Source organism: Scyliorhinus canicula, chromosome 15, assembly GCF_902713615.1.
Source record: "Scyliorhinus canicula chromosome 15, sScyCan1.1, whole genome shotgun sequence".
Lineage (NCBI taxonomy): Eukaryota > Metazoa > Chordata > Chondrichthyes > Carcharhiniformes > Scyliorhinidae > Scyliorhinus > Scyliorhinus canicula.
In genome coordinates this window covers 33,335,526-33,357,514 of record NC_052160.1, presented here as the reverse complement: position 1 = coordinate 33,357,514, position 21,989 = coordinate 33,335,526, and the positions used below count along the sequence as shown (strand labels likewise).

At 43.0% G+C, this 21,989-nt stretch overlaps 1 protein-coding gene across 4 annotated transcripts in view; it reads left to right on the top strand.

Annotated features, from left to right (window-relative positions):
• mettl22 (methyltransferase like 22) overlaps window positions 1-21,989 on the top strand; it is a 69,003-nt gene that overhangs the window by 5,957 nt on the left and 41,057 nt on the right. For all 4 annotated transcript variants that reach the window (XM_038821039.1, XM_038821038.1, XM_038821036.1 and 1 more), the window contains 4 exons: window positions 12-380; window positions 19,167-19,207; window positions 19,291-19,435; window positions 20,670-20,741. In XM_038821039.1, coding sequence (XP_038676967.1) covers window positions 12-380; window positions 19,167-19,207; window positions 19,291-19,435; window positions 20,670-20,741 — 627 coding nt within the window. The remainder of the gene's footprint in view (window positions 1-11; window positions 381-19,166; window positions 19,208-19,290; window positions 19,436-20,669; window positions 20,742-21,989) is intronic.

The following is a 21,989-nucleotide window of genomic DNA, read 5'->3' as shown; positions in this document are numbered from 1 at the left end:
TCATTTTGCAGTTTTTGTGTCAAAGTTCAAAATTCTACGGAATATTCATGTATGCAGCAAAGACGATATAGGGGACCTGAGCAATGAAGAGAACAGAGTGCTCGTTGATGTAGAAAATGCTTCAACTGATCAGGTTGGTTGCAGCAATACTGTTGCAAATGAAAAGAAAGTTGATGACAAAAAAGAGACTGCGCCCACTAAAATCCTGCTGGATGACGACGGAGATCTGGATGTTATTCGCAGACCTAGTGACTTCCTTAATTCTTGTGACACAAATCTATGGAGAGAGAAAGTGAATCCCATAATCATAAGTAAAGGCGAAGAGTTTCCCTTCGAGGAGTATGATGAGGATTGGAGTATTTGCAATGAAATCAGAATAGGTAAGTCAGTGAAAATGCTCAAGTGCCACGGGTGCCTCATGTGACAGAACAAATTACAATGTTCAATGTTAGAACTGGCACATACTAATAAAATGGCTGCCCTTGTCTTAATAAGAAATTGTGAACTCAGTTAAGTTTAATGTTTTTACACTTTGTAACCAATTAAGTAATTATCCTGCTTATGTTTTACAATCTTGCAGGGTAGATTGGTGCCTTTACTCTGTTTAGTCCACATATGGAATACTGTGAGCAGTTCTGGACACCACACCTTAGCAAGGACATATTGGTCTTTTGAGGGTTTGCAGTGTAGATTTGCCAGAATGATACCTGGACTCCAACAGTTAAATTACAAAGAGAGATTACACAAACTCTGTTCATATGCCCTGGAATTTAGAAGGTTAAGAGTGATTTGATGATTTCAAGATATTAAAGGATCATAGGATCATAGAATTTACAGTGCAGAAGGAGGCCATTTGGCCCATCGAGTCTGCACTGGCCCTTGGAAAGGGCACCCGACTTAAACCCACACCTCCACCCTATCCCCGTAACCCAGTGACCACACCTAACCTTTCTCATGAACTAATTTTTTTAAATGCCAGTACTTGAAAACTCAAAGTATTTATGCCGAATACACATAAATGTTCCCAGGTTTCAAAAGATTTAGCTGCATATTGAACAATAAATGGTTTCCAGTTTGTAGAGGATGCAAGCTCCACTTGCAGGAGTGGCTGGTGATGCTCAGTACAACTGCAGACCAGAAGTTTATTGTCCATGTATTATTTTGTCCGTTTTTTCATTCATTCTTTGCCTCCCGACAGTTGCTTCCACCCTGGTTGGAATAGCAATACACCGACTGAGAAAACATTACTGACCATACCTTTCTGCTTCCCAAATTTACTGTTAGGTAATTAGAATCATAGAATCTCTACACTGCAGAAGGAGGCCATTCAGAAAGAATTATTAAGGGGAACCGACATGGTAGTTGGAGTGAAAGTATTGAGGAACCTAGGACTGGACAGCAGCACAGTCTAAACATTAGAAACTGGCCTTTTAGGATTGAAATTAGGAAACATTTCTACATACAAATGGCGTTAGAAGTTTGGAACTCTCTTCCACAAATGTCAAAAGAAGCTAGGTTAGTTATTTATTTTAAATATATGCTTAATAGCTTTATATTAGCTGATGTAAGGCAGCATTGCTGCCTCATGGCGCCGAGGTCCCAGGTTCTACCCCGGCTCTGGGTCATTGTCTGTGTGGAGTTTGTACATTCTCCCCATGTTTGCACGGGTTTCGCCCTCACAACCCAAAGATGTGCTGCTTAGGTGGATTGGCCACGCTACATTGCCCCTCAATTGGAAACAATGAATTGGGTACTCTTAAGTTTTAAAAAAATACATTAGCTGACGTTATGAAGGAATATGGGACAAAGATGGGTGTATGGAGTTAGACTGCAGATCAGCCATGAGCTCAATAAATGGCGGAACAGGCATGTGTGGTGAAATGGCCTATTCCTGTTCTTATGTTCATTTGTTCAGTTTTATACTGACATTCATTTTGATAAAAGATCAACTGCAGAGCTGTTGTACATCTTACAATCTTACAATCATTTTAGAATTACTTTGGCACAAAAGCACCCCCTGGCACACTACCATTATAAGTGCAGCACAAAGGTTACAAATTAGTCCCTAGGCAGGGATGAAAAAAAACCCAATAAAAACACCATGAATAGGACAAATTTAATCAGGATTTTCTGAAACATGTTGCTTTGTTTATTATAGAAATTAGAAATATTGTGTGCTGCGGAAGAACTGTGACAACTGTTCAAATTAATATTTGAAACAATACCACAATACATATTAACACAAGTTAGAGATGGATTATTTTATAAGGACAGAAGCATTGTACAATGTAAAACAGACAATTTTGTACCTAAAATGTGGGATTGGAGAACAAGAATAAATAAGTCTTGCTACAGGCATACAGGGTATTTGTGAGACCTTATCTGGATTATTCTGTGCAGTTTTGTTCCCCACATTTAAGAAAGAATATACTGGCATTGGAGATGGTACAGCAAAGGTTCGCTAAGTTTGTCCCTGGGATGAGAGGGTTGTCCAATGATGAGAGGCTGAGCATGTTGGGCTTATATTCTCTGGAATTTGGAAGAACGAGATGTGATCTCATTGAAACCCACAAAATTCGAAAGGGGCTTGATAGGATAGATACTGAGAGATTGTTTAAACAGTTTGGGGAACCTAAAACACAGGGGCATAGTGTCAGGGATAAAAGTGGCCAATCATTTGGGACTGAGATAAAGTGAAATTACTTCACTCAAATGGTTGTGTATCTGGAATTCTCTGACTGCTCCACCATTGAGTACATTTCAAGTTGGAACAGACTAGGTTTTTGTTCAAGCAGAGAATTAAGGGATATTGGAAGCAGGCGAGAAAATGAAGTTGAAGTCCAAGATCAGCCACGATTGTATTACGTGGTGGAGCAGTTTGGTAGGTCATGGGCACAATTCTCCCCAAAACTTTCTAAGTTCATTTGTGGCGGGTGTTTCCCGCCAAGTTTCTCACCCCTATTCAATGTCACTTAGTCACTTTTTTGGGCCATGGGGAATTTCTCACCGGTTTAGACCACACTTGAATTTTTTTTATCACTGGGGAGCTGAACTCCGAGATCAAGGGCGGGATTCTCCGACGCCCCGGCGGGTGGGAGAATCACCGGGGGTCGGCGTGAATCCCGGCCCCGCCATCTTCCCAATTCTCCTGCCCCCCAAAAACCGCCCGCCTCGGAGAATGGTGGTGTCCGGCGCCACTCAATGGGCGCCGGAACCGCCTGAATTCTCCGTCCCGCAATGGGCCGAAGTCCCACCCGTCTGTAGCCGGTACCGCCGGCGTAAATCAGAGTAGGTCCCTTACCGGCGGGACCTGGCGGCACGGACGGGCTCTAGGGGGTCGCGAGGGGATCTTGCCCTGGGAGATGCCCCCACAATGGCCTGGCCCGCGGTCGGGGCCCACCGATCCACAGGCGGGCCTGTGCCGTCAGAGCTCTCTATTACACCCCATCGGCCGTTGTGGTCTTCCGTGATATTCCACGATGGCCAATGCGGAGACGATCCCTCCCGCGCATACGCGGGGATGACGCCAGCACCGCTGGCGTTCCCGCACATGCGCCGACCCTACGGCACCAGTTGGCATGGTGCCAAGCCCCTATCCCGCCGGCCGGCGGGGCGCCAACCACTCCGGGGCGGGCCTAGCCCCTGAAGGTGCGGAGGATTCCGCACCTTTAGGGCAACCCGACGCCGGAGTGGTTCACGCCACTCCGTCCCGTTGGGACTGCCCGCCCCGCCGGGAAGGGGAGAATCCCGCCCCAGGCCACCATTTTGAAAGGGTGCCCGATCTCTAAGTGAGCTTGTGGGTCCCCCACACCCCCACCCATGGGCACTACCCCACACCCCCCAAGTGAGGAACCCCGCTATGGGGTATGTGGGGCTCCCCTCTCTTGAAGCCCCCTTCCAGCAGCCCCTCCCTTCCAGGACTCTGACCCATCACCCCCTCCAAACCTCCCTAAGGCTCCTACATACCTGACCTGCACACAACCCTTCAAACCCCTCCACCCTCCTTTCATGGGCATGGTGCTCCTGCCAGCTGGGTGGGCCATTTTTCATGGGGAGGGCCAGGGAGCCACCCTGAACTGACCCAGACCACCCAGTGGTTTCCAATGGCTCGGGAGACACCCCCCCTCCCCCCACCCCCTTCTCGGTGCCGTTCCGACTGGTCCAAGTTTGAATGGACCAGTGCTGAACAGTGCTTAGCTACGGCCTCACTGTGGAGACCGGTGAATCCCATGATGTCAGTGGCTATCAGGTAAGTTCGTCGAGGTCGGTTTAAAACCGCTTCGGCGTGTGCTGTTTCGTCACTCCCCTTGTGGGCAGGATTGTGACTCTGACGCCTCGCGAGACTTGGCTGAATCCCACAAGGTGTGAAGACTGCCAGGAAGCCCGCAAGAGGGCTCTCCCAGCATGCAGCAGCCACACCGCGCTCGAGCAAGAGTGCAACGCAGCCGGTGGATCGTGCCCCATGTGTCAACTCCTGCTCCTATTTATTGTGCTGCTTTAAGCTGTCTTGGTTTTATCATTGTGAATTTATGTAATCAATGTTCAGGTCAGACTGACTTTGCATTTCCACTTGTTTAAGGCACAAATAAATCTTTTGAATCTGATCTATATCTCTGTATGAATCTTGCTCAACATGCACATTTTATGCCGACTCTTTTAATCATAAGTTTTGATGTCTAAATTAATACTGGAAACTTGCTACACTATAATTACATCTTTTCCCCAGCAAATGCAATGGCACCACTGGAGGGAGCTTGCAGCTACAGCATGAAAAGTCTGTGTAGGCGGTTTTCATTTGAAATATGGAACTGGAATTTTTGGCAGAAATCTGAAATTAAGCATTGAATATACAGTTTTAAAGATGGGACTGAAGTACATCTCTGTATCGGGTCAATTTATTCCCTGTCCTTTGCACTTGGTCTTAACTGTTTGTGTGGATGGCATGTGAGATGAACACATGTTAAGTAAAGAGGTGGAGGTAAAGTAGAGTTTACATAATTGTTTAATCGGATTGTTTAAGGTTGGAAAGTGCTTCTAAATTTCAGCTGTAGATGAGAAGCATGCAGTGTAAATCATTGGTGTAAATTCTGATCAACTAACCGATTACAATACATTGGTAATGAATTTCCTATGGCCTTATTCTTGATAAAACCATAAGACACAGGAGCAGAATTAGGCCACTTGGCCCATCGGGTCTGCTCCGCCATTCAATCATGGCTGATATTTTTCTCACCCTCATTCTCCTGCCTTCTCCCCACAACCCCTGATCCCTTTATTAATCGAGAACGGTAGAAACAGTGGTTAGCACTGTTTCTTCACAGCTCCAGGGTTCCAGGTTCAATTCCCGGCTTGAGTCACTGTCTGTGCGGAGCCCGCACATTCTCCTCGTGTCTGCGTGGGTTTCCTCCGGGTGCTCCGGTTTCCTCCCACAGTCCAAAGATGTGTAGGTTAGGTGGATTGACCGTGCTAAATTGCCTTCAGTGTCCAAAAACGTTAGGTGGGGTTGCAGCGATAGGGTGGAGATATGGTCTTAAGTAGGATTTGCGTTATAGGGACTGATGCAGAAGCAATGGGCCAAATGGCCTCCTTCTGCACTGTAAATTCTATGACTCTATCTCGGTCTTAAAGACAGTCAGTGATTTGACCTCCACAGCCTTCTGCAGCAAAGGGTTCCACATTTTCACCACCCTCTGGCTGAAGAAATTCCACCTCATCTCTGTTTTAAAGAATCGACCCTTCAGTCTGAGGTGTTCCCTCTGGTTCTAGTTTTTCCTACTAGTGGAAGCACCCCCTCCACGCCCACTCTATCCAGGCCTCACAGTATCCTGTAAATTTCAATAAAATTTGATTTGATTTGATTTATTGTATCATGTACCGAAGTACAGTGAAAAGTATTTTTCTGTGGCCGAGGGAACGTACACAGTATGCACATAGCAGATAAAAGAATAATCAACAGAGAACATTGACAAATGGTACATCGACAAACAGTGATTGGTTACAGTGCAGAACAAGGGGCCAAACAAAGCAAATACATGAGCAAGAGCAGCATAGGGCATCTTACAGGGAACAGACAGTCCGAGGGGGAGTTGTTGAAGAGTCTTGTGGCTGTGGGGAAGAAGTGTTTCCTGTGTCTGGATGTGCATGTCTTCAGACTTCTCTACCTTCGGCCTAATGGAAGGGTCTGGAAGAAGGCAATACTTAGGTGGGAGGGGTCTCTGATAATGCTGTCTGCCTTCCTGAGGCAGCGGGAGGTGTATACAGAATCAATGTAGGGGTGGCAAGCTTGTGTGGGTGGCAATGTGGGGGTGGCAAGCTCCACCCTCAGATCCAGAGTTCTCAACCGCATATGCCACGCTCTTCATTCCAGGGATTATTCTTGTGAACCTCCTCTCGATCCTTTCCAAGGCCAGCACATCCTTCCTTAAATACATGGCCCAAAACTGCTCACAATATTCCAAATGGGGTCTGACCAGAGTCTTATATATCCCTGCTCTTGTATTCTAGCCCTCTTAATATGAATGCTAACTTTGCCTTCCTAACTGCTGACTGAACCTGCACGTTAACCTTAAGAGAATCTTGAACAAGGACTCCTAAGTTCCTTTGTGCTTCTGATTTCCGAAGCATTTCCCCATTTCGAAAATAGTGTATGCCTCCATTCGTCCTTCCAAAGTGCATAACCTCACACTTTTCCACATTGTATTCCATCTGCCACTTCTTTGCCCACTCACTTAGTCTGTCCAAGTCCTTCTGCAGCCCCCCTGCTTCCTCAATACTACCTGTCCCTCTGCATAACTTTGTATCATCTGCAAACTTTGCAACAGTGCGCTCCGTTCCTTCTTCCAGATCGTTAATGTATATCATGAAATGTTGTGGTCCCAGCACCGACCCCTGAGGCATACCACTAGCTACTGGCTGCTATCCTGAAAAAGATCCCTTTATCCCCACTCTCTGCCTTCTGCCAGTCAGACAATCCTCTATCCATGCCAGTATCTTACCCTTAACACTATGGGCGTTTAACTTATTTAACAGCCTCCCATGTGGCACCTTGTCAAAGGCCTTCCGGAAATCTAAATAGATCACGTCCACTGGTTCTCCTTTGTCTAACTTACTTGTTCCCTCCTCAAAGAACTCTAACAGATTTGTCAGACATGACCTCCCCTTGACGAAGCTGTGCTGACTCAGTCCTATTTTATTCCAAGCACTCCACAATCTCATCTTTAATAATGGACTCTAAAGTTTTACCAATGACCGCAGTCAGGCTAACCGGCCTATAATTTCCCATCTTCTGCCTCCCTCCCTTCTTAAACAGTGGTGTTACGTTAGCCACTTTCCAGTCCTCTGGGACCTTCCCTGCCTCCAGTGATTCCCGAAAGATCATCACCAATGTCTCCACAATCTCCTCAGCTAATCAAGGAATGAGTCAAGGAATGCACAATGGTGGTAAAAGATTTTGGCCTGGAACCTCTACTATGCTGTTGTAGCAGGGTGGGAGTTCCCCTGCTACAAGAATGCACCATTGAGCGCTGCTGATTTTGCTGCAGTTAGCCCACTGGTTCCTGGATTGCAGTTGGGGTGGGGTGGGGGGGGGGGGGGGGGGGGGGGGGGGGTCTGTGTGGAGGCAGAGGCAAGGAGAGAGCAATTACAGATGCACGGTCTAACTCCGCCTGGTATGTATGTCACCTTTTAACGATTATGCTGGAACTGTATAAAACATTGGTTCAGCCACAGCTAGAGTATTGTGCGAAGTTCAGGAATCCGCATTATAGGAGAAATGTGATAGCATTGGAAAGGGTGCAGAGGAGATTTACCAGGATGTTGCCTGAGCTGGAGAATGTTAGTTATGAAGAGAGATTGGATAAACTGGGGCTGATTTCCTTGGAGCAGAGGAGACTGGGGGGGAAATGATTGAAATGTATAAAATTATGGGGGAGATAGATAGTGTAGATAGGAAGAAACTTTCCCCCTTGGTGGAGGGATCAATGACCGGGGGAACAGATTTAAGGTAAGGCGAAGAAGGTTTAGAGGGGATGTGAGGAAAAACATTTTTACCCAGAGGGTGGTGAGAGTTTGGAACTAACTGCCTGAAAGGGTGGTGGAGGCAGAGACCCTCATAACATTTAAGAAGTATTTAGATGTGCACTTGCGATCCCAGGGCATACAAGGCTATGGGCCAAGTGCTGGAAAATGGGATTAGAACAGTTTAGTAGTTGCTTCTGACCAGTGCAGACACGATGGGCCGAATGCCCTTTTCTGTGCTGCATGACTCTATGACCTTTGTGTTGCTTGGTAAGCTAAAATTAAACATATGTAGAAGTAGTCACCTTAATATATGCAACTTTGCCATCAGGTGCATGCACTCATTGTTGTTTAACTTTAAAATGCCCCTTCACTCATATCAACATGGACCATTTGCGGCGCAGTGGTAGCGCTCCTATCTTTGAGCCAGTACTTGTTAGTCACGGAAGCAGCGTTCATAGTGTGGCTCCATGGGTTGATAATCAGCTCGGTAATTTTTTCCTCCCCATTCCCCAAAATGAAAAAAAATGTGTGGGCACTTTGGGATATACAAACATTCTTTGTACCTAGCATTGCTCTGGTTCAAATGATGGAAAATACATTTGAAAAGTTCCAATACAGTTCCCAAGTATGGCTAGGCCCGTTGCATGTTCCCTGCCATTTCTGGCAGATTCGAGTGAGGAACTAATGGAGAATTTCCCAGAATTGTTAAGAATTTGCCCCAAAATTTGCTCATGTTTCACTTGAGAGCCAGTGTAACTCAAATAGAAAATCTAAGGCAAAGCATTACTCTTCGGTTAAAGTCTCAATATGTGACACAGTGTCAAATTAACCAGATAATTAACTGAAAAAGTTTATTATTATTCAGTATGGATATTGGACTCTGGCTTTGAAATGTGCCATTTAAGTGTCCGCTGACATTTTGTTTTCCTCATGAGTTTTCTTGGTGAATGCAAATTGAAGTGTGATACGGAAAATTGTATGAGACAGTGCATGATGCTTACCTGAGGTATGATGAAGAGGATGTGCAGCTGCACAAACATCTTGTATGAATAACAAAGGTGATATCCTGGTGAATTGGGGATGGTGAACACTGTAAGCTCTTGGGTGCTGTGAAATGCAATTATGGAGTGGCAGGTCGAGGATATTATCATAGTTGGAAGTGTCAAGGATTGAAAGAAATGGGAGCAGAATATTACAATCTGGGAGTATTAGGGAAGTGTGGTCTACTTATGGTTTACCATACAGGAGTGTTTGTTAGGAGAAATATGTTGTTCCTCGATGTGGGAATATTCAATGATTCTTCAGTAGTGAGTAAGGAGAGAACACTGGCCCTGTGTGTTGCTCAGGTGCAAAGAGGGGAATGGTTCAAGATCAATTGTGTGAAAAAGGACCAAATACCATGGGCTGGATTTTTGCTACCAAGCCAGGTAGCTGGAGTCGGGAAATTTGCTAACTCAGCAGATCCCACTTCAGTTCAAAGGATCCCGTTAAATCCAATTTTAGCTCTCGGAAACTACAGCACCTGTTGGTATAAGGTATAGGGAAGCTATTGAAATCTTATCTGGACGAGAGTCTGAGTGTTTGAATACATATGAGCTGATCAAAGCAAGTCAGCATGGAGTAGTGAAGGGTAGGGCGTGTAGTATTTTTTTTTGAGGATGTCACTAATGAGTTGGATAGAGAAATGGATATTCTCTATAGGGATCTCCAGAACACTTTTGATGTGATTTTGCAACATGTGAAATTGGAAGCAACTTTAGAACGCGGGTTGATTATTGGTCGAGTAAACTCTTCTGGGTTTGAACATAGCAGTTGGAACAATGAACTCTAGTGGTTTTGGTATTGTTCCACTCGGGCCATATCCACGGCCTCTTTGGCTGAACTGGAGTTTATTTAAAGGGGACATGGGATCTCTCCTCTCTGGGGAGAGGGCTGTTTAATAAGATAATCATTGCTAATACGAACTTGTTAAATTAGCTCTGTCCTTCTGATGAAGTGCTGCTATCTATTACTTCAACAGGTACAGTGACTGAATGATAATTGACATCAACATTGATGCAGTCACTTTTAGCTAGTTGTCTGTGTAGACGAGACAGTAGAGACTACTATTGAAGAAATAGCTTTAGGATCTTAGGCTGATCTTCCATGAAAACACAGCCAGCAATTTGAACAACAGTTTTTATCTACTGTTTTACAGTTGGAGAAATCGCACCTCATTTTAAGTTGCATTTCGCTGCAGTGGTTCCCTGACTGTCTCATCTGTATGCAGACTTCTTGCATACAATAGCAATAGCTGTTTCAGCACAACCAAAGAGCTGCAAACCTCAGTGATCTGCGTATTGAATAACCTCTGGTCTCATTCACCTGTCTCCACACCAAGTCACGAATATGTTGCTGATTTCACAAGTTGACTTTTATCAACCTCTTCTTCCTACTTATGCTGCTGACCCTAGAGGCTTGGCTCCTGAAATAATCCTGCAGCTTCCTTTTCTGGCCCTTTTGTCATCCTCCAAAAGGTTCATTGAGTCATTCATGAGTGCCTTCTGATGAGCAGCAATCCCAATTGCTCCATTCTATCTCTTCCCGCCCTATGTGTACCTTCCCAGGGCTAATCCTGGCAACCTCCCTTCCTGTTTCTCGCATTAATCTCAACTCTCACTGCTCCTCCACATCTCCCTACAGAATGAATGTTCATTGTCATATGAGAGTACCTTTAAGAAATGAGTGTTTATTACTGCAGTGATGTCACAGAGTGGGTGGAGCTGGGCTGTCTGTCAGCTTTTTACTTCCGTTTTTGAGCAGGCTGCAGGGTGTGTTTTAGTTTCGTTTTCAGTGTTGGAGCTGAAGCCAGACAGAGCAGGTGCACTGTTGATCTCTCTGCCATCAAAAGACTTTCTTTTGATCATTTGGTGAATTCAGAATTATAAATGTTCTCAGTAGTGAATGTAAACCTAATGTGCTTCTGGTAACAGGTGTTTTAAGTCTCAGGGATGTGAAAGGGAAAGCTTAAAGGATTACTTAGTGTTGTATTCATTGGGGGTTGTATTTGAAGTGATGGTTGCTAAGATGTTCACTGTATGTTTAAAAAAGGTTAACTTGAGTTCACAGAATGAACATTGGTTTGCTTTAAAAAATACTTTTCCATTTCCGCTGTACCACACCTGTAGAGTGGGCCATGTGCTCCCCATACTACAATCTATTAAAAGTTGTGGGTCAGGTGAACTCCATGATACACTTTTGGGTTCTCTAAACCCTGGCCCATAACAAATGGTGGGCTTGTCGGGGATAAAAGTCTATCTATTGGATTGGCTGAGTGAACTTAAAGACAGTGGGGTGAGCATATTGTGGTTGCTTATCAGGTGTGGTATTCTAATTTAAGTAGGGAGTGTGTTGTGGACAATGACTCTTTCAGAGACTCTGAGGTTTTTGGGGGTGGAGACGGTCACACCAGTACCGTATGGACAGAGATTAAAAGCAGACTGTTAGATTTGCAAAAACATTGCAGTTAATATTACCTGACAAAATACGAAAAGATGAGGTAATTATGGCGGTGGCTAAGCATTTAAAGTTGCCTGAGATACAGTTTGACTCATAGGAAATGGCAAAAATTCAGGTGCAAATTAAACAAATGGAACATGAGAAAGAATTAAAGCAGCTTGAATACAAAAGAGATAGAGAGGAAAAAGAAAGAGAGAGAGAAAGAGAGGAGGAAAAAAAGAGAGAGGGGGAAAAGAAAAGGAGAGAGAAGAAAGGAGAAAAGAAAGAATAGCCCTAGCAGAACAAAAAGAAAGAGAAAGGGAGATACAGAGCAGGGAAAAAGATAAAGAGAGAGAGTTTGAACTTCAGAAAATGGCCATGAAACATGATAGTCAGATAATTGGCAGATGTAAAGGGAAACGTTCAGTTGGATGATAGTGATGAGCATAGTGAGAAAGAGCGTCAAAGTCCAAGGCTTGGTGGGAATCTATTTAAATATGTCCAAGCATTGCCAAGGTTTGACGAGAAGGAGGTAGAAACCTTTTTCATTTCATTCGAGAACGTGGCTAAACAAATGAAATGGCCACAGGACATGTGGGTATTACTGATTCAAACAAAGCTGGTAGGTAGAGCTAGTGAAGTGTTTACAGCACTACCAGAGGAGGTATCTGAGACGTATGAGGAGGTGAAAAAAATCCATCTTAGGTGCATATGGACTAGTGCCTGAAGCCTACAGACAAAGGTTTAGAAATCTAGGAAAGAATTTGGTCAGACATACGTGGAGTTTGAAAGGCTCAAACAGAGTAATATTGATAGGTGGATAAGGGCTTTGAAAATGGACCAAAAGTATGATGCTCTCAGAGGAATTATACTTTTGGAGGAGTTTAAAAATTCAATTCCTGAAGTAGTGGGAACTCATGTGGAAGAGCAGAGGGGAAAACTGCGAGATTTGCAGCAGAAATGGCAGATGATTATGAATTAGTTCATAAATCAAAGCATGGTTTCTGTCATCAGTTTCGGCCTGTGAGGGATAGAAACTGGGGACATGAGAAATACTCAAGTGGTAAAGATAAAGGTTATCTGATGGGAGATAATAAGGAGCGTGTACCTCAGATTAAAAACAAAATCGAGGAGGGTGGAAGAGACATGAAAAACTTGAAAGGTTTTCACTGTAATAAACTAGGTCACGTAAAGTCACAGTGTTGGTGGTTGAAGAAAAGCACTGGGAGGTTGATGTGGTAAAACAGGATAAGACAGTGGGGTTTGTGAAAGTGGTAAAGGAAAGCCCAAGTGAAGCGAAGGAGGTGCAAAAGATTGTATAGCCTGATCAAGAGGTGATTGATAAGAAGGTGCCAAATCTCTTTAAAGAATTTACTTGTGTGGGTAAAGTTTACTCATGTGTATCAGGAGAAGTAGGTAAAATAAGTCACAATTTTAAGAGATACGGGAGCTAGTCAATCTTTAATGGTAAGAGATGAGGAGTTATGTAGTTTGGGAAGAATGTTGCCAGAAAAGGTGGTAATATGTGGAATTTAGGGTGAGAGGAGTAGTTTTCCATTATATAAGGTAAGATTGGAAAGTCCAGTGAAGAGTGGTGAAGTGGAAGTAGGAGTAATAGAGAAACTATCTTGTCCAGGAATACAGTTATCTTGGGTAGTGATATAGCTGGATCGCAGGAAGGAGTGATGCCTACTGTGGTTGATCAGCCGGTGGAAAATCAGACAACTGAAGTGTTGAAGGACGAAACGAATATCCTGGGATTTTTACGGATTATGTAGCAACAAGGTCACAGGTTAAAACGAGGAGAAATCAAAGAGTGAAGATGAAGTTGAAGTGCAAGTATCAGAAACTATTTTTGATCAGATGATTGAAAAAGAACAAGGTCAGGTGGAGGATGAGGCAGATATTTTTAGTTCAGGAAAATTGGCGGAGTTCCAACAAAAAGATGTAGAAATAAAACGGATGTATCAGAAAGCATACACGGAAGAGGAATCTGCGTGTATACCAGAGTGTTACTAACGTAAAAGTGATGTCTTGACGAGAAAATGGAGACCTTTACATATGCAGGTGGATGAAAAGTGGGCAGAAGTTCATCAAGTAGTATTGCCGGTAGGGTATAGAAAGGAGGTGTTGCGAATTGCACATGAGGTACCAGTGGGAGGTCATTTGGGAATAAGGAAAACTCAAGCTAAAATCCAGATACATTTTTATTGGCCTGAACTACATAAAGATGTAGTTAAATTTTGTCAATCATGTCACACATGTCAAGTGATCAGGAAACCTCAAGCAGTGATAAAACCAGCACCCTTAAAACCTATTCCAGCATTTGAGGAACCTTTTACAAGGGTCCTAATTGATTGCGTAGGACCGCTTCCTAAAACAAAAAGTGGGAATCAATATCTTTTGACGATAATGGATGTGTCCACTAGGTTTCCAGAGGCCATTCTAGTACGTAATATTACAGCTAAAAAGATTGTGGAGGAGTTACTTAACTTCTTTACTAGATATGGACTACCCATAGAAATACAACCGGATCAAGGATCAAATTTTACCTCAAGGTTATTCAAAGAAGTTATGGACAGCTTAGGAATAAAACAATTTAAATCAACTGCATACCATCCAGAATCGCAGGGACCGTTAGAAAGGTGGCATCAGACATTAAAGACAATGTTGAGGGCTTATTGTCACGATTATCCAGAGGATTGGGATAAAGGAATTCTATTTGTGCTGTTTGCAATTAGGGGTGCACCTAATGAGTCAACCAAATTTAGTCCTTTTGCACTAATTTTTGGTCATGAGGTAAGATTAAATTGCTTAAATTGATTAAGGAAAAATTGGTGAGTGAGAAATCGGAAATTACATTATTGAATTACGTGTCAAATTTTAGGGAATGATTCAGTAGAGCAGGTGAATTGGCTAGACAACGTTTGAAAGTTTCACAATATGTGATGAAACGGGTAGCGGACAAGACCAAAGTTTGTAGTTTTGCCAGTGGAGATAAAGTTTTAGTGTTATTAGCAGTGGTAGGTGACCCTTTAAAAGCAAGGTTTTGTGGACCTTATCAGATTGAAAGGATGTTAAGTGAGGTGAATGCTGTGGTAAAAACACCAGATAGAAGGAAGACTCACCGAGTGTGGCATGTGAATATGCTTAAAAGGTACTTTGAAAGGGAAGGAGAGGAAGAAGAAGGATGTTTTAATAATTCTAACTCAAAGTGACGAACCAAATCCAGATGACTGTGAATTTGACATACCTCAAATTAAATTGGAAAAGGAGGATGTTCTTAAAAATTGGGATAAATTGTGGAGTTACCTTCCGGAGGAAAAATGACTGACCTGAAAGAGTTATTGATATCACATGGGCAAGTTTGTCGGGATAAATTGGGAAGTACCAAAATGGTTATACATGATGTAGATGTGGGAAATGCTGTTCCAATCAAACAAAGTCCATATAGACTTAACCCTTTAAAACTTACAAGAACGGACTCTTATCCTATCCCACGTTTGGAGGATTGCATTGAGAAAGTGGGACCATCAGCTTTTATTTCCAAACTGGATTTACTTAAAGGTTGCTGGCAGATACCTTTATCCGAAAGGGCGAAGGATATTTCAGCTTTTGTGACTCCAGATGGTATATACCAATTCAAAGTTATGCCATTTGGCATGAAAAATGCACCAGCCACATTCAACGGTTAACTAACAAAATTGTTTCAGGATTACCCAATTATGCGGTATACATCGACGATCTGGTACTTTTCAGCCAGACATGGACAGAACATTTAAACCATCTGATGGAGTTATTTGATCGACTTCAGGAGGCGGGTTTGGTGATAAACCTAGCCAAAAGTGAATTTGGAAAAGTCCAAGTCACTTTCCTTGGCCATACAATCGGACAGGGTCGAATGGTCACACGGGATGTGAAACCGGCAGTTATTGAGGAGTTTTCAATACGCTCAAGACAAAGGGAAATAATGCGATTTCTCGGCATGAGTGGATTTGATCGAACGTTTGTGCAAACGTTTTGTAGCGTGATTGCTCCACTAATGGGCTTGCTGAAGAAGCGTAACAAATTCAAGTGGACAGCGGAGTGTCAACAGGCATTTGACTGCCTGAAGGCTGCGATAACCAATTCTCCAGTATTGGAGAATTACAAGGGACTCTGTGATCAGATTGAACTAAAGTATCTGACTTTGAAGAGAAATGCCGAGGTGTAGAGAAATGGATGGATCGTGCAGAGACCTTCTTGTTCAAAGAGACTGTCAATCGATAAGGATATCTGTTGGAGAAAGAAGAACAAAAATGGGCTATGTTATTGTACCTGTTTGCGTGTGCTGCTTTTTTCTTTAAACAAGCAAGTATTTACTGTATGCATTTCTTAAAGGATAGTGAAAAGGTGAAAAATGAAACCATCTTGAAGTTGATGGTTTATTTTTTTTCTTGGATGGAGGTGTCATGGGAGAGTACCTTTAAGAAATGGGTGTTTATAAATGGGCGTGTATATAAATACCTGTAGTGAGTACCTTTAAGAAATGGGTGTTTACTACTGCAGTGATGTCAGAGAGTGGGTGGAGCTGGTCTGTCTGTCAACTTTTTACTTTCGCTTTTGAGCAGGCTGCAGGGTGTGTTTTAGTTTCGTTTTCAGTGTTGGAGCTGAAGCCAGACAGAGCAGGTGCACTGTTGATCTCTCTGCCATCAAACGACTATCTCTTGATCATTTGGTGAATTCAGAATTATAAATGTTCTCAGTAGTGAATGTAAACCTAATGTGCTTCTGGTAAAAGGTGTTTTAAATCTTATGTATGTTAAAGCTTAAAGGATTACTTTGTGTTGTATTCTTTGTGGGTTGTATTTGAATTGATGATTGCTAAGATGTTCACTGTTTGTTTTAAAAAGGTTAACTTGAGTTCATAGAATAACCATTGTTTTGCTTTGAAAAATACTTTTCCATTTCCGCTATACCACACCTGTAGAGTGGGCCATGTGCTCCCCATACCACAATCTATTAAAAGTTGTGGGTCAGGTGAACTCCATGATACACTTTGGGTTTCTCTAAACCCTGGCCCATAACATCATTTGCCAATAAAGACAAGACCTAATTGGGAATGGTCAAATTGACACAGAGGCGTATTTGAAGGGTGATAACATATTTCCCTCATTAAAGCTTACCCATATGACTATATGTTCCACCACTTGCCCCTCACAAACAGTTGCGTTGGTCGTTTAGGCCAAATTTCTAGGTCTGGTTCCCCACTCCTCTGGTAACTTTTTCTCCCTTGAGGATCTCACTGTTCCACTCTCCACACATTTAAATCCCTGATCTGTATCGCCCATTCAAATATCACTCCAAATCTCTGACCCCATCAAAACTGTTGGCTTCACCCTTCTCTTCAAAGAAACTGCTTTTGACCCCGCTGTACCTGGAAACTACTGCCTCATTTTCAACCTCATTTTTTCTTTTCTGTCCAAAGTTCTTAACTATGTTGTCGCTTCCCAAATATGCAACCGTCTTTCCTATAATTCAGTGCTTAAATCCCTCCAATAAAGTTTACAGCCCAGGCACAATACTGAAGTGGCCTTTGTTGAGGTTACTAATGATATTCTTTGCAACTGTGATAAACTATCCCTTTTCCTCTTTTTCAAACTATCTGCAGCTTTCAGCAAAGTTGACTAGAGCCTATGCCATCTTTCTCCATTCCCTCTCTCTTCCGTTGTTAATCTATGGGACTCCACTTACTTTATTCCATACCAGAACATTACTTGCAATGACTTCTCTTCCTACTCTTGCATTATTACCTCTGGAGCTCCCCAAGGATTTCTGTTTAGCCCCTTTCTATTTTTCATCTACATGCTACCCCTTGATGATATCATTCAAAACCAGGCTCCAAATGAAAGTCGGCAACACTCAGCAGTATCTTATTACCACCCACTTGGACCTCCCATTGATTCTGTTTTGTCAAACTGCTTACCCAGTAGCCAATATTGGATGAGCAGAAATTTCCTCAACTAAATATTGGGAAGATTAAAGCTATTGTCGTTGGTGCTCGCCACAAACTCTGTTCCCTGTCCATGGTTTCTGCCCCTGGAAACTGAGCAAGATCGTCCGCAAACTTGGTGCCTGACCCTGAAATTAGTTTTTTTAGTTATGTGTCCACACCACCACCAAGACTTCCTACGTCCACCTTTGTTACATTGATCAGCTTGAACCTTGCCTCAGCTCATCTGCTGCTGAAATCCTCAGTTGTGCCTTTGTTACCTCTAGATTTGACTATTCGGCACTCTCTTGGTCAGTTTTCCACCTTCCAATATACACAATATTGAGCTCATCTAAAGTTCTGCTTCCTGTGTCTTAACTTGCTTAAAATCTCATTCACCTATCACGTATGTGATACTCATTGGTTCCTAATTTGATGATGCCTCAATTTTAAAATACTTGCACTTCTTTTCAAATTCATAAAATCCCTACAGTGCAGAAGGAGGCCATTCGGCCCAGCGAGTCTGCACCGACCCTTCGAATGAATACTCTACCCATATCCACTCACTCAACCATCCCTCACTACCCCATGAGTAGTATATGAGTAGCTATAACCTAACCTGTACATCCCTGGACACTAAAGGACAATTTAGCATGGTCAGTCCACCTACCCGTTTATCTTTGGACTGTGGGAGGAAACCAGAGTACCCGGAGAAAACCCACGCAGACACGGGGAGAATGTACAAACTCCACACAGACAATGACCCAAGTCCAGAATTGAATCCGGCTCCCTGATGCTGTGAGGCAGCAGTGCTAACCACTGTGCCACCATAACCTCGCCCCTCCCTATCTCTGCATCCTCCTCCTGGTTTAGCACAAGGCTAAATCGCTGGCTTTGAAAGCAGACCAAGCCAGGCCAGCAGCACGGTTCAATTCCCGTACTAGCCTCCCCGAACAGGCGCCGGAATGTGGCGACTAGGGGCTTTTCACAGTAACTTCATTTGAAGCCTACTTGTGACAATAAGCGGTTTTCATTTCATTTCCTGCCTCATAAATCTTCACTATCTCTGAACTCCTCCAATTCTAGCCTGTTGCACATTCCTGATTTTAATCGGATAGCGTCTACGAGTCTTCCCACCTTGGACTTAATCGGGGCAGAAGTGGGAAGCAGGTGATGTCCCCATCTGCCACCCTCCCAACCAAGTAAATGCTGCCTAACCAGCAAACTCACTCAGACGAGGGCAATAAATTTAGCCCCAGGAAACATTTTTTGCACCACTAATAAGGGAAATATGTAATTGCCTCTTTGAAAAGACTTTGTACTGAGTAAATGAATATTTTGTTCGGCCCCGAAGTGGCGATCAAACCCTTGTATTTGCCTTTTGACTCAGAGGTGGAAAAGTTACCGCTGGGCCAAAGTCTCATTCCATAAGCCCACTATATGAGTATGTACATATACACGTACACATTGGACATATAACAATAAGGTAATGATTTAGTTGGGAAAGTGTGCCATTTATTTACATTTTGAAATAGAACGTTGTGTTCCACGCAATCATTTTTGGTACATAATAAATGAACATAGGAAAGGGAATTTTGATCTCCATGAACATTATGGAAGTAATTAGTTATGTTTATGTTGTGAAAAGCATGTTAAGTTTGTCTAATCAAATACAATGTTGAAATTTTCCTTTTAACAGAACACACCATGGGTACTACATTAGAGGACGTTGGAAAGCAGGTACATATACACATCTTAGAGTTGAAATTAAATATATATATTATATTAACAGTAGTTTTTGATTGCAATTTTCTTGTCTATAGGTATGGCGTGGAGCCTTCCTTCTTGCTGATTACATTTTAAACAATAGCTACCTATTCAGAGGCTGCACAGTGCTGGAGCTGGGAGGAGGCACAGGACTGACCAGCATTGTCATGGCAACTGTTGCTGAGACTATTTTTTGCACAGGTGGGATGAAACCTAGTTTGACCTGAACAAATAGAATATCCATGATTAATGCAAGTTTTGAAATTGTACTGATAATGTGTGCAAAATGTGGTAATTAACTGCTTTCAGATCAATCTGTATACAGGGTAGTACATGGTAATGGAGTAAGATGGTTTCTCATTTGTCTTGAGCAGGAGTACAATTTATGATCAATTATGCTATTTTTTGCACTTAAATAAAGAAGCATTAAAACCATAACAGGATTCACTGATAATGAAGTATGTATTCCAGTGGAATTAGTGGGATGAACTAAAATTAAAGGAAGGGCTAATTGCGGCAGAGAGGTGGGGAGATGGGTTGGATCCTGTCCATAATTTTTAAATTAGAACCTGGTTAGCCAAATGCAAAATCAGGAAGCACCTTTTCTTATCAAGGAGTAGAACTCCTGAACTTTCTCCCAAAAGCGTGTACAACAGGATGCTGTGAAAATAAGATAGATTTTTATTCAGCACGGGTATCAAGAGATGTTGAACAAAGTTAGGTGAATGGATTTTTGGTGCTTAAAAGTCATTATCTAAGTGAATGGTGGAACGTGCCCGATTTGTCTACTCCTGTTTCAAGTGTTCTTGTAAAGGGTTCTTATAACTGCCTCTCTATGTGTTTGAACTTGGCTGATCTGGTGATGAATGTTCAGAACCACATCTGCGGTTGATTCATTAATCTGATAGCTGAACCAAGTATATGTACAGTTCTTCAGGGCACTGTTGAGAAATTCAAATCAGCCTTGCTTAAAGGAACCAAGATGATGCAAACCTGTTATTGGGACTGAGATTCTTCCATTTACTCCAGGTATTCCTGGGTATGCATTATTTTAGCTGAACAAGCAACAGGGTTCTACTGTATTCTGTACTGGTAAAGTTCATTATGTTAGCTCATTAAATTCCAGCAGTATGCCTGAACACATTTGGGTTCCCTAGGCCTTGGTTTTGCCATACTGAGCCAAGTTATTTGAATTTGAGCAGGTGGGGTATGCACCCATGTATTCAGTGCTCTCCACATTAAACGAACAGAAACTGTATAGACGTAGGCTTCAATAACTTGGACCTAATCATTGTGATGTGTTAAAACGAATGTCAAACACTCATTTCAATTGTACTAGCACATATTTATAACTCTTCAATTATCATTTAAAGTGCTGTACATGTTTTAAAATTATTTAAAAGTGTTTATGGGTATTTGTTTTTTATGTTTCTAGATGTTGGTGAAGATCTAATGAACATGTGTGAAAGAAATATCATTGTGAACAAACATATTTATGGGAAAGCAGGTAAGATGAAGTTAATGGTGCTTTGAAAGAAATATAGACTTAGATTCTCTGCTTCTTGACGGCGGAAATGCAAATCGCGATCAGGTGGAGAATTGCTAGTAATCCAAAATCGAAGTTTACGCCTGACGCTGTGTTCCACTCCCTCGGTGGGCAACGGTAGTGGTAAGGACTGGTGAGCACCACACCGTTGCTGATGTACATCAGGTGGAGGCAGGTACGTCCAGGCGAGATAGCAGTCAAGATCTTCTGGATCCCAAGACCCAGCAGGGTCTCAGTCAGATGCTGAGCCTCTGGACCAGGTTTACCCGGAACTGATGCAGATGAAAGGGTGCGGCCGTGATATTCAGAGGGGGATGTCGGCGACCCTCCGGCAAGTGCAGAGATGTTTGGAGTCCCAAAGGCTATGGCTCAGGAGATGGTACTGGCAATGCGTGTCACCGTGGCCAACACCCCCTGCTCCACGACCCCACCCCCATAGTGGCTCACCCCGGCCGAGGTTGGCCCCCCCGGTTGCTCCCCCACCCCCTTTGAACACCGAGGCAGCAACCCAGTGCCCTGAGCTCTTTACCTATGAGCAAAGATGGCTATTCACCTCTGGTCCCTGCAGCAGCGCCTTGTCGTTTCAAGTTTTTAAAAAGGAGTACTAATCAGCACCCAAGTGACGACTTGCTGGGGAGGATGTTAAATACTGGGTCGCTCCCATTATTGTATGGAGATTAGGCTTAAGTTGTGATATTGGTTTTTCACCACTCGAAGGCGAGATCCGTATTTCGCCAAGGGGAGTGAGCCGGTTAGATCGCGAACAGATCGGTGCCTGGCGCGTTTCTTGTTTTTGGCATCTCCTGCTATTTAATGGCCTCAACACGCTCTCGCTTAAGCGCCATTAATGGCTAAGTGTGGACTAAACCACTGAGAAATTCCCCAGGGCCCAAAACAGCGGCCGTCGTTAGATAGCGGTAGGAAACTCCAGCAAAACCTGTCACAAGTTACACTTGGAAACCTTTCCATTAAATCGCACCCTTAGTCTCCAAAACGGAGAATTTCAGCCATAATCAAATGACTGTTTTACATGTTGTCATTCTAACTGATAGGGACAGTAATTGATAAAAAAAAATGGGGATATTTCCAAAGCCATAGCTTTACAATTAACAGGAATTATTGCTAAAGTACCGGTATTGGTGTAAGATTACACTTGCACTACTGCTGTAACATCAATGTGAAATGGCTTCATTTTGATTCAGCTATAAA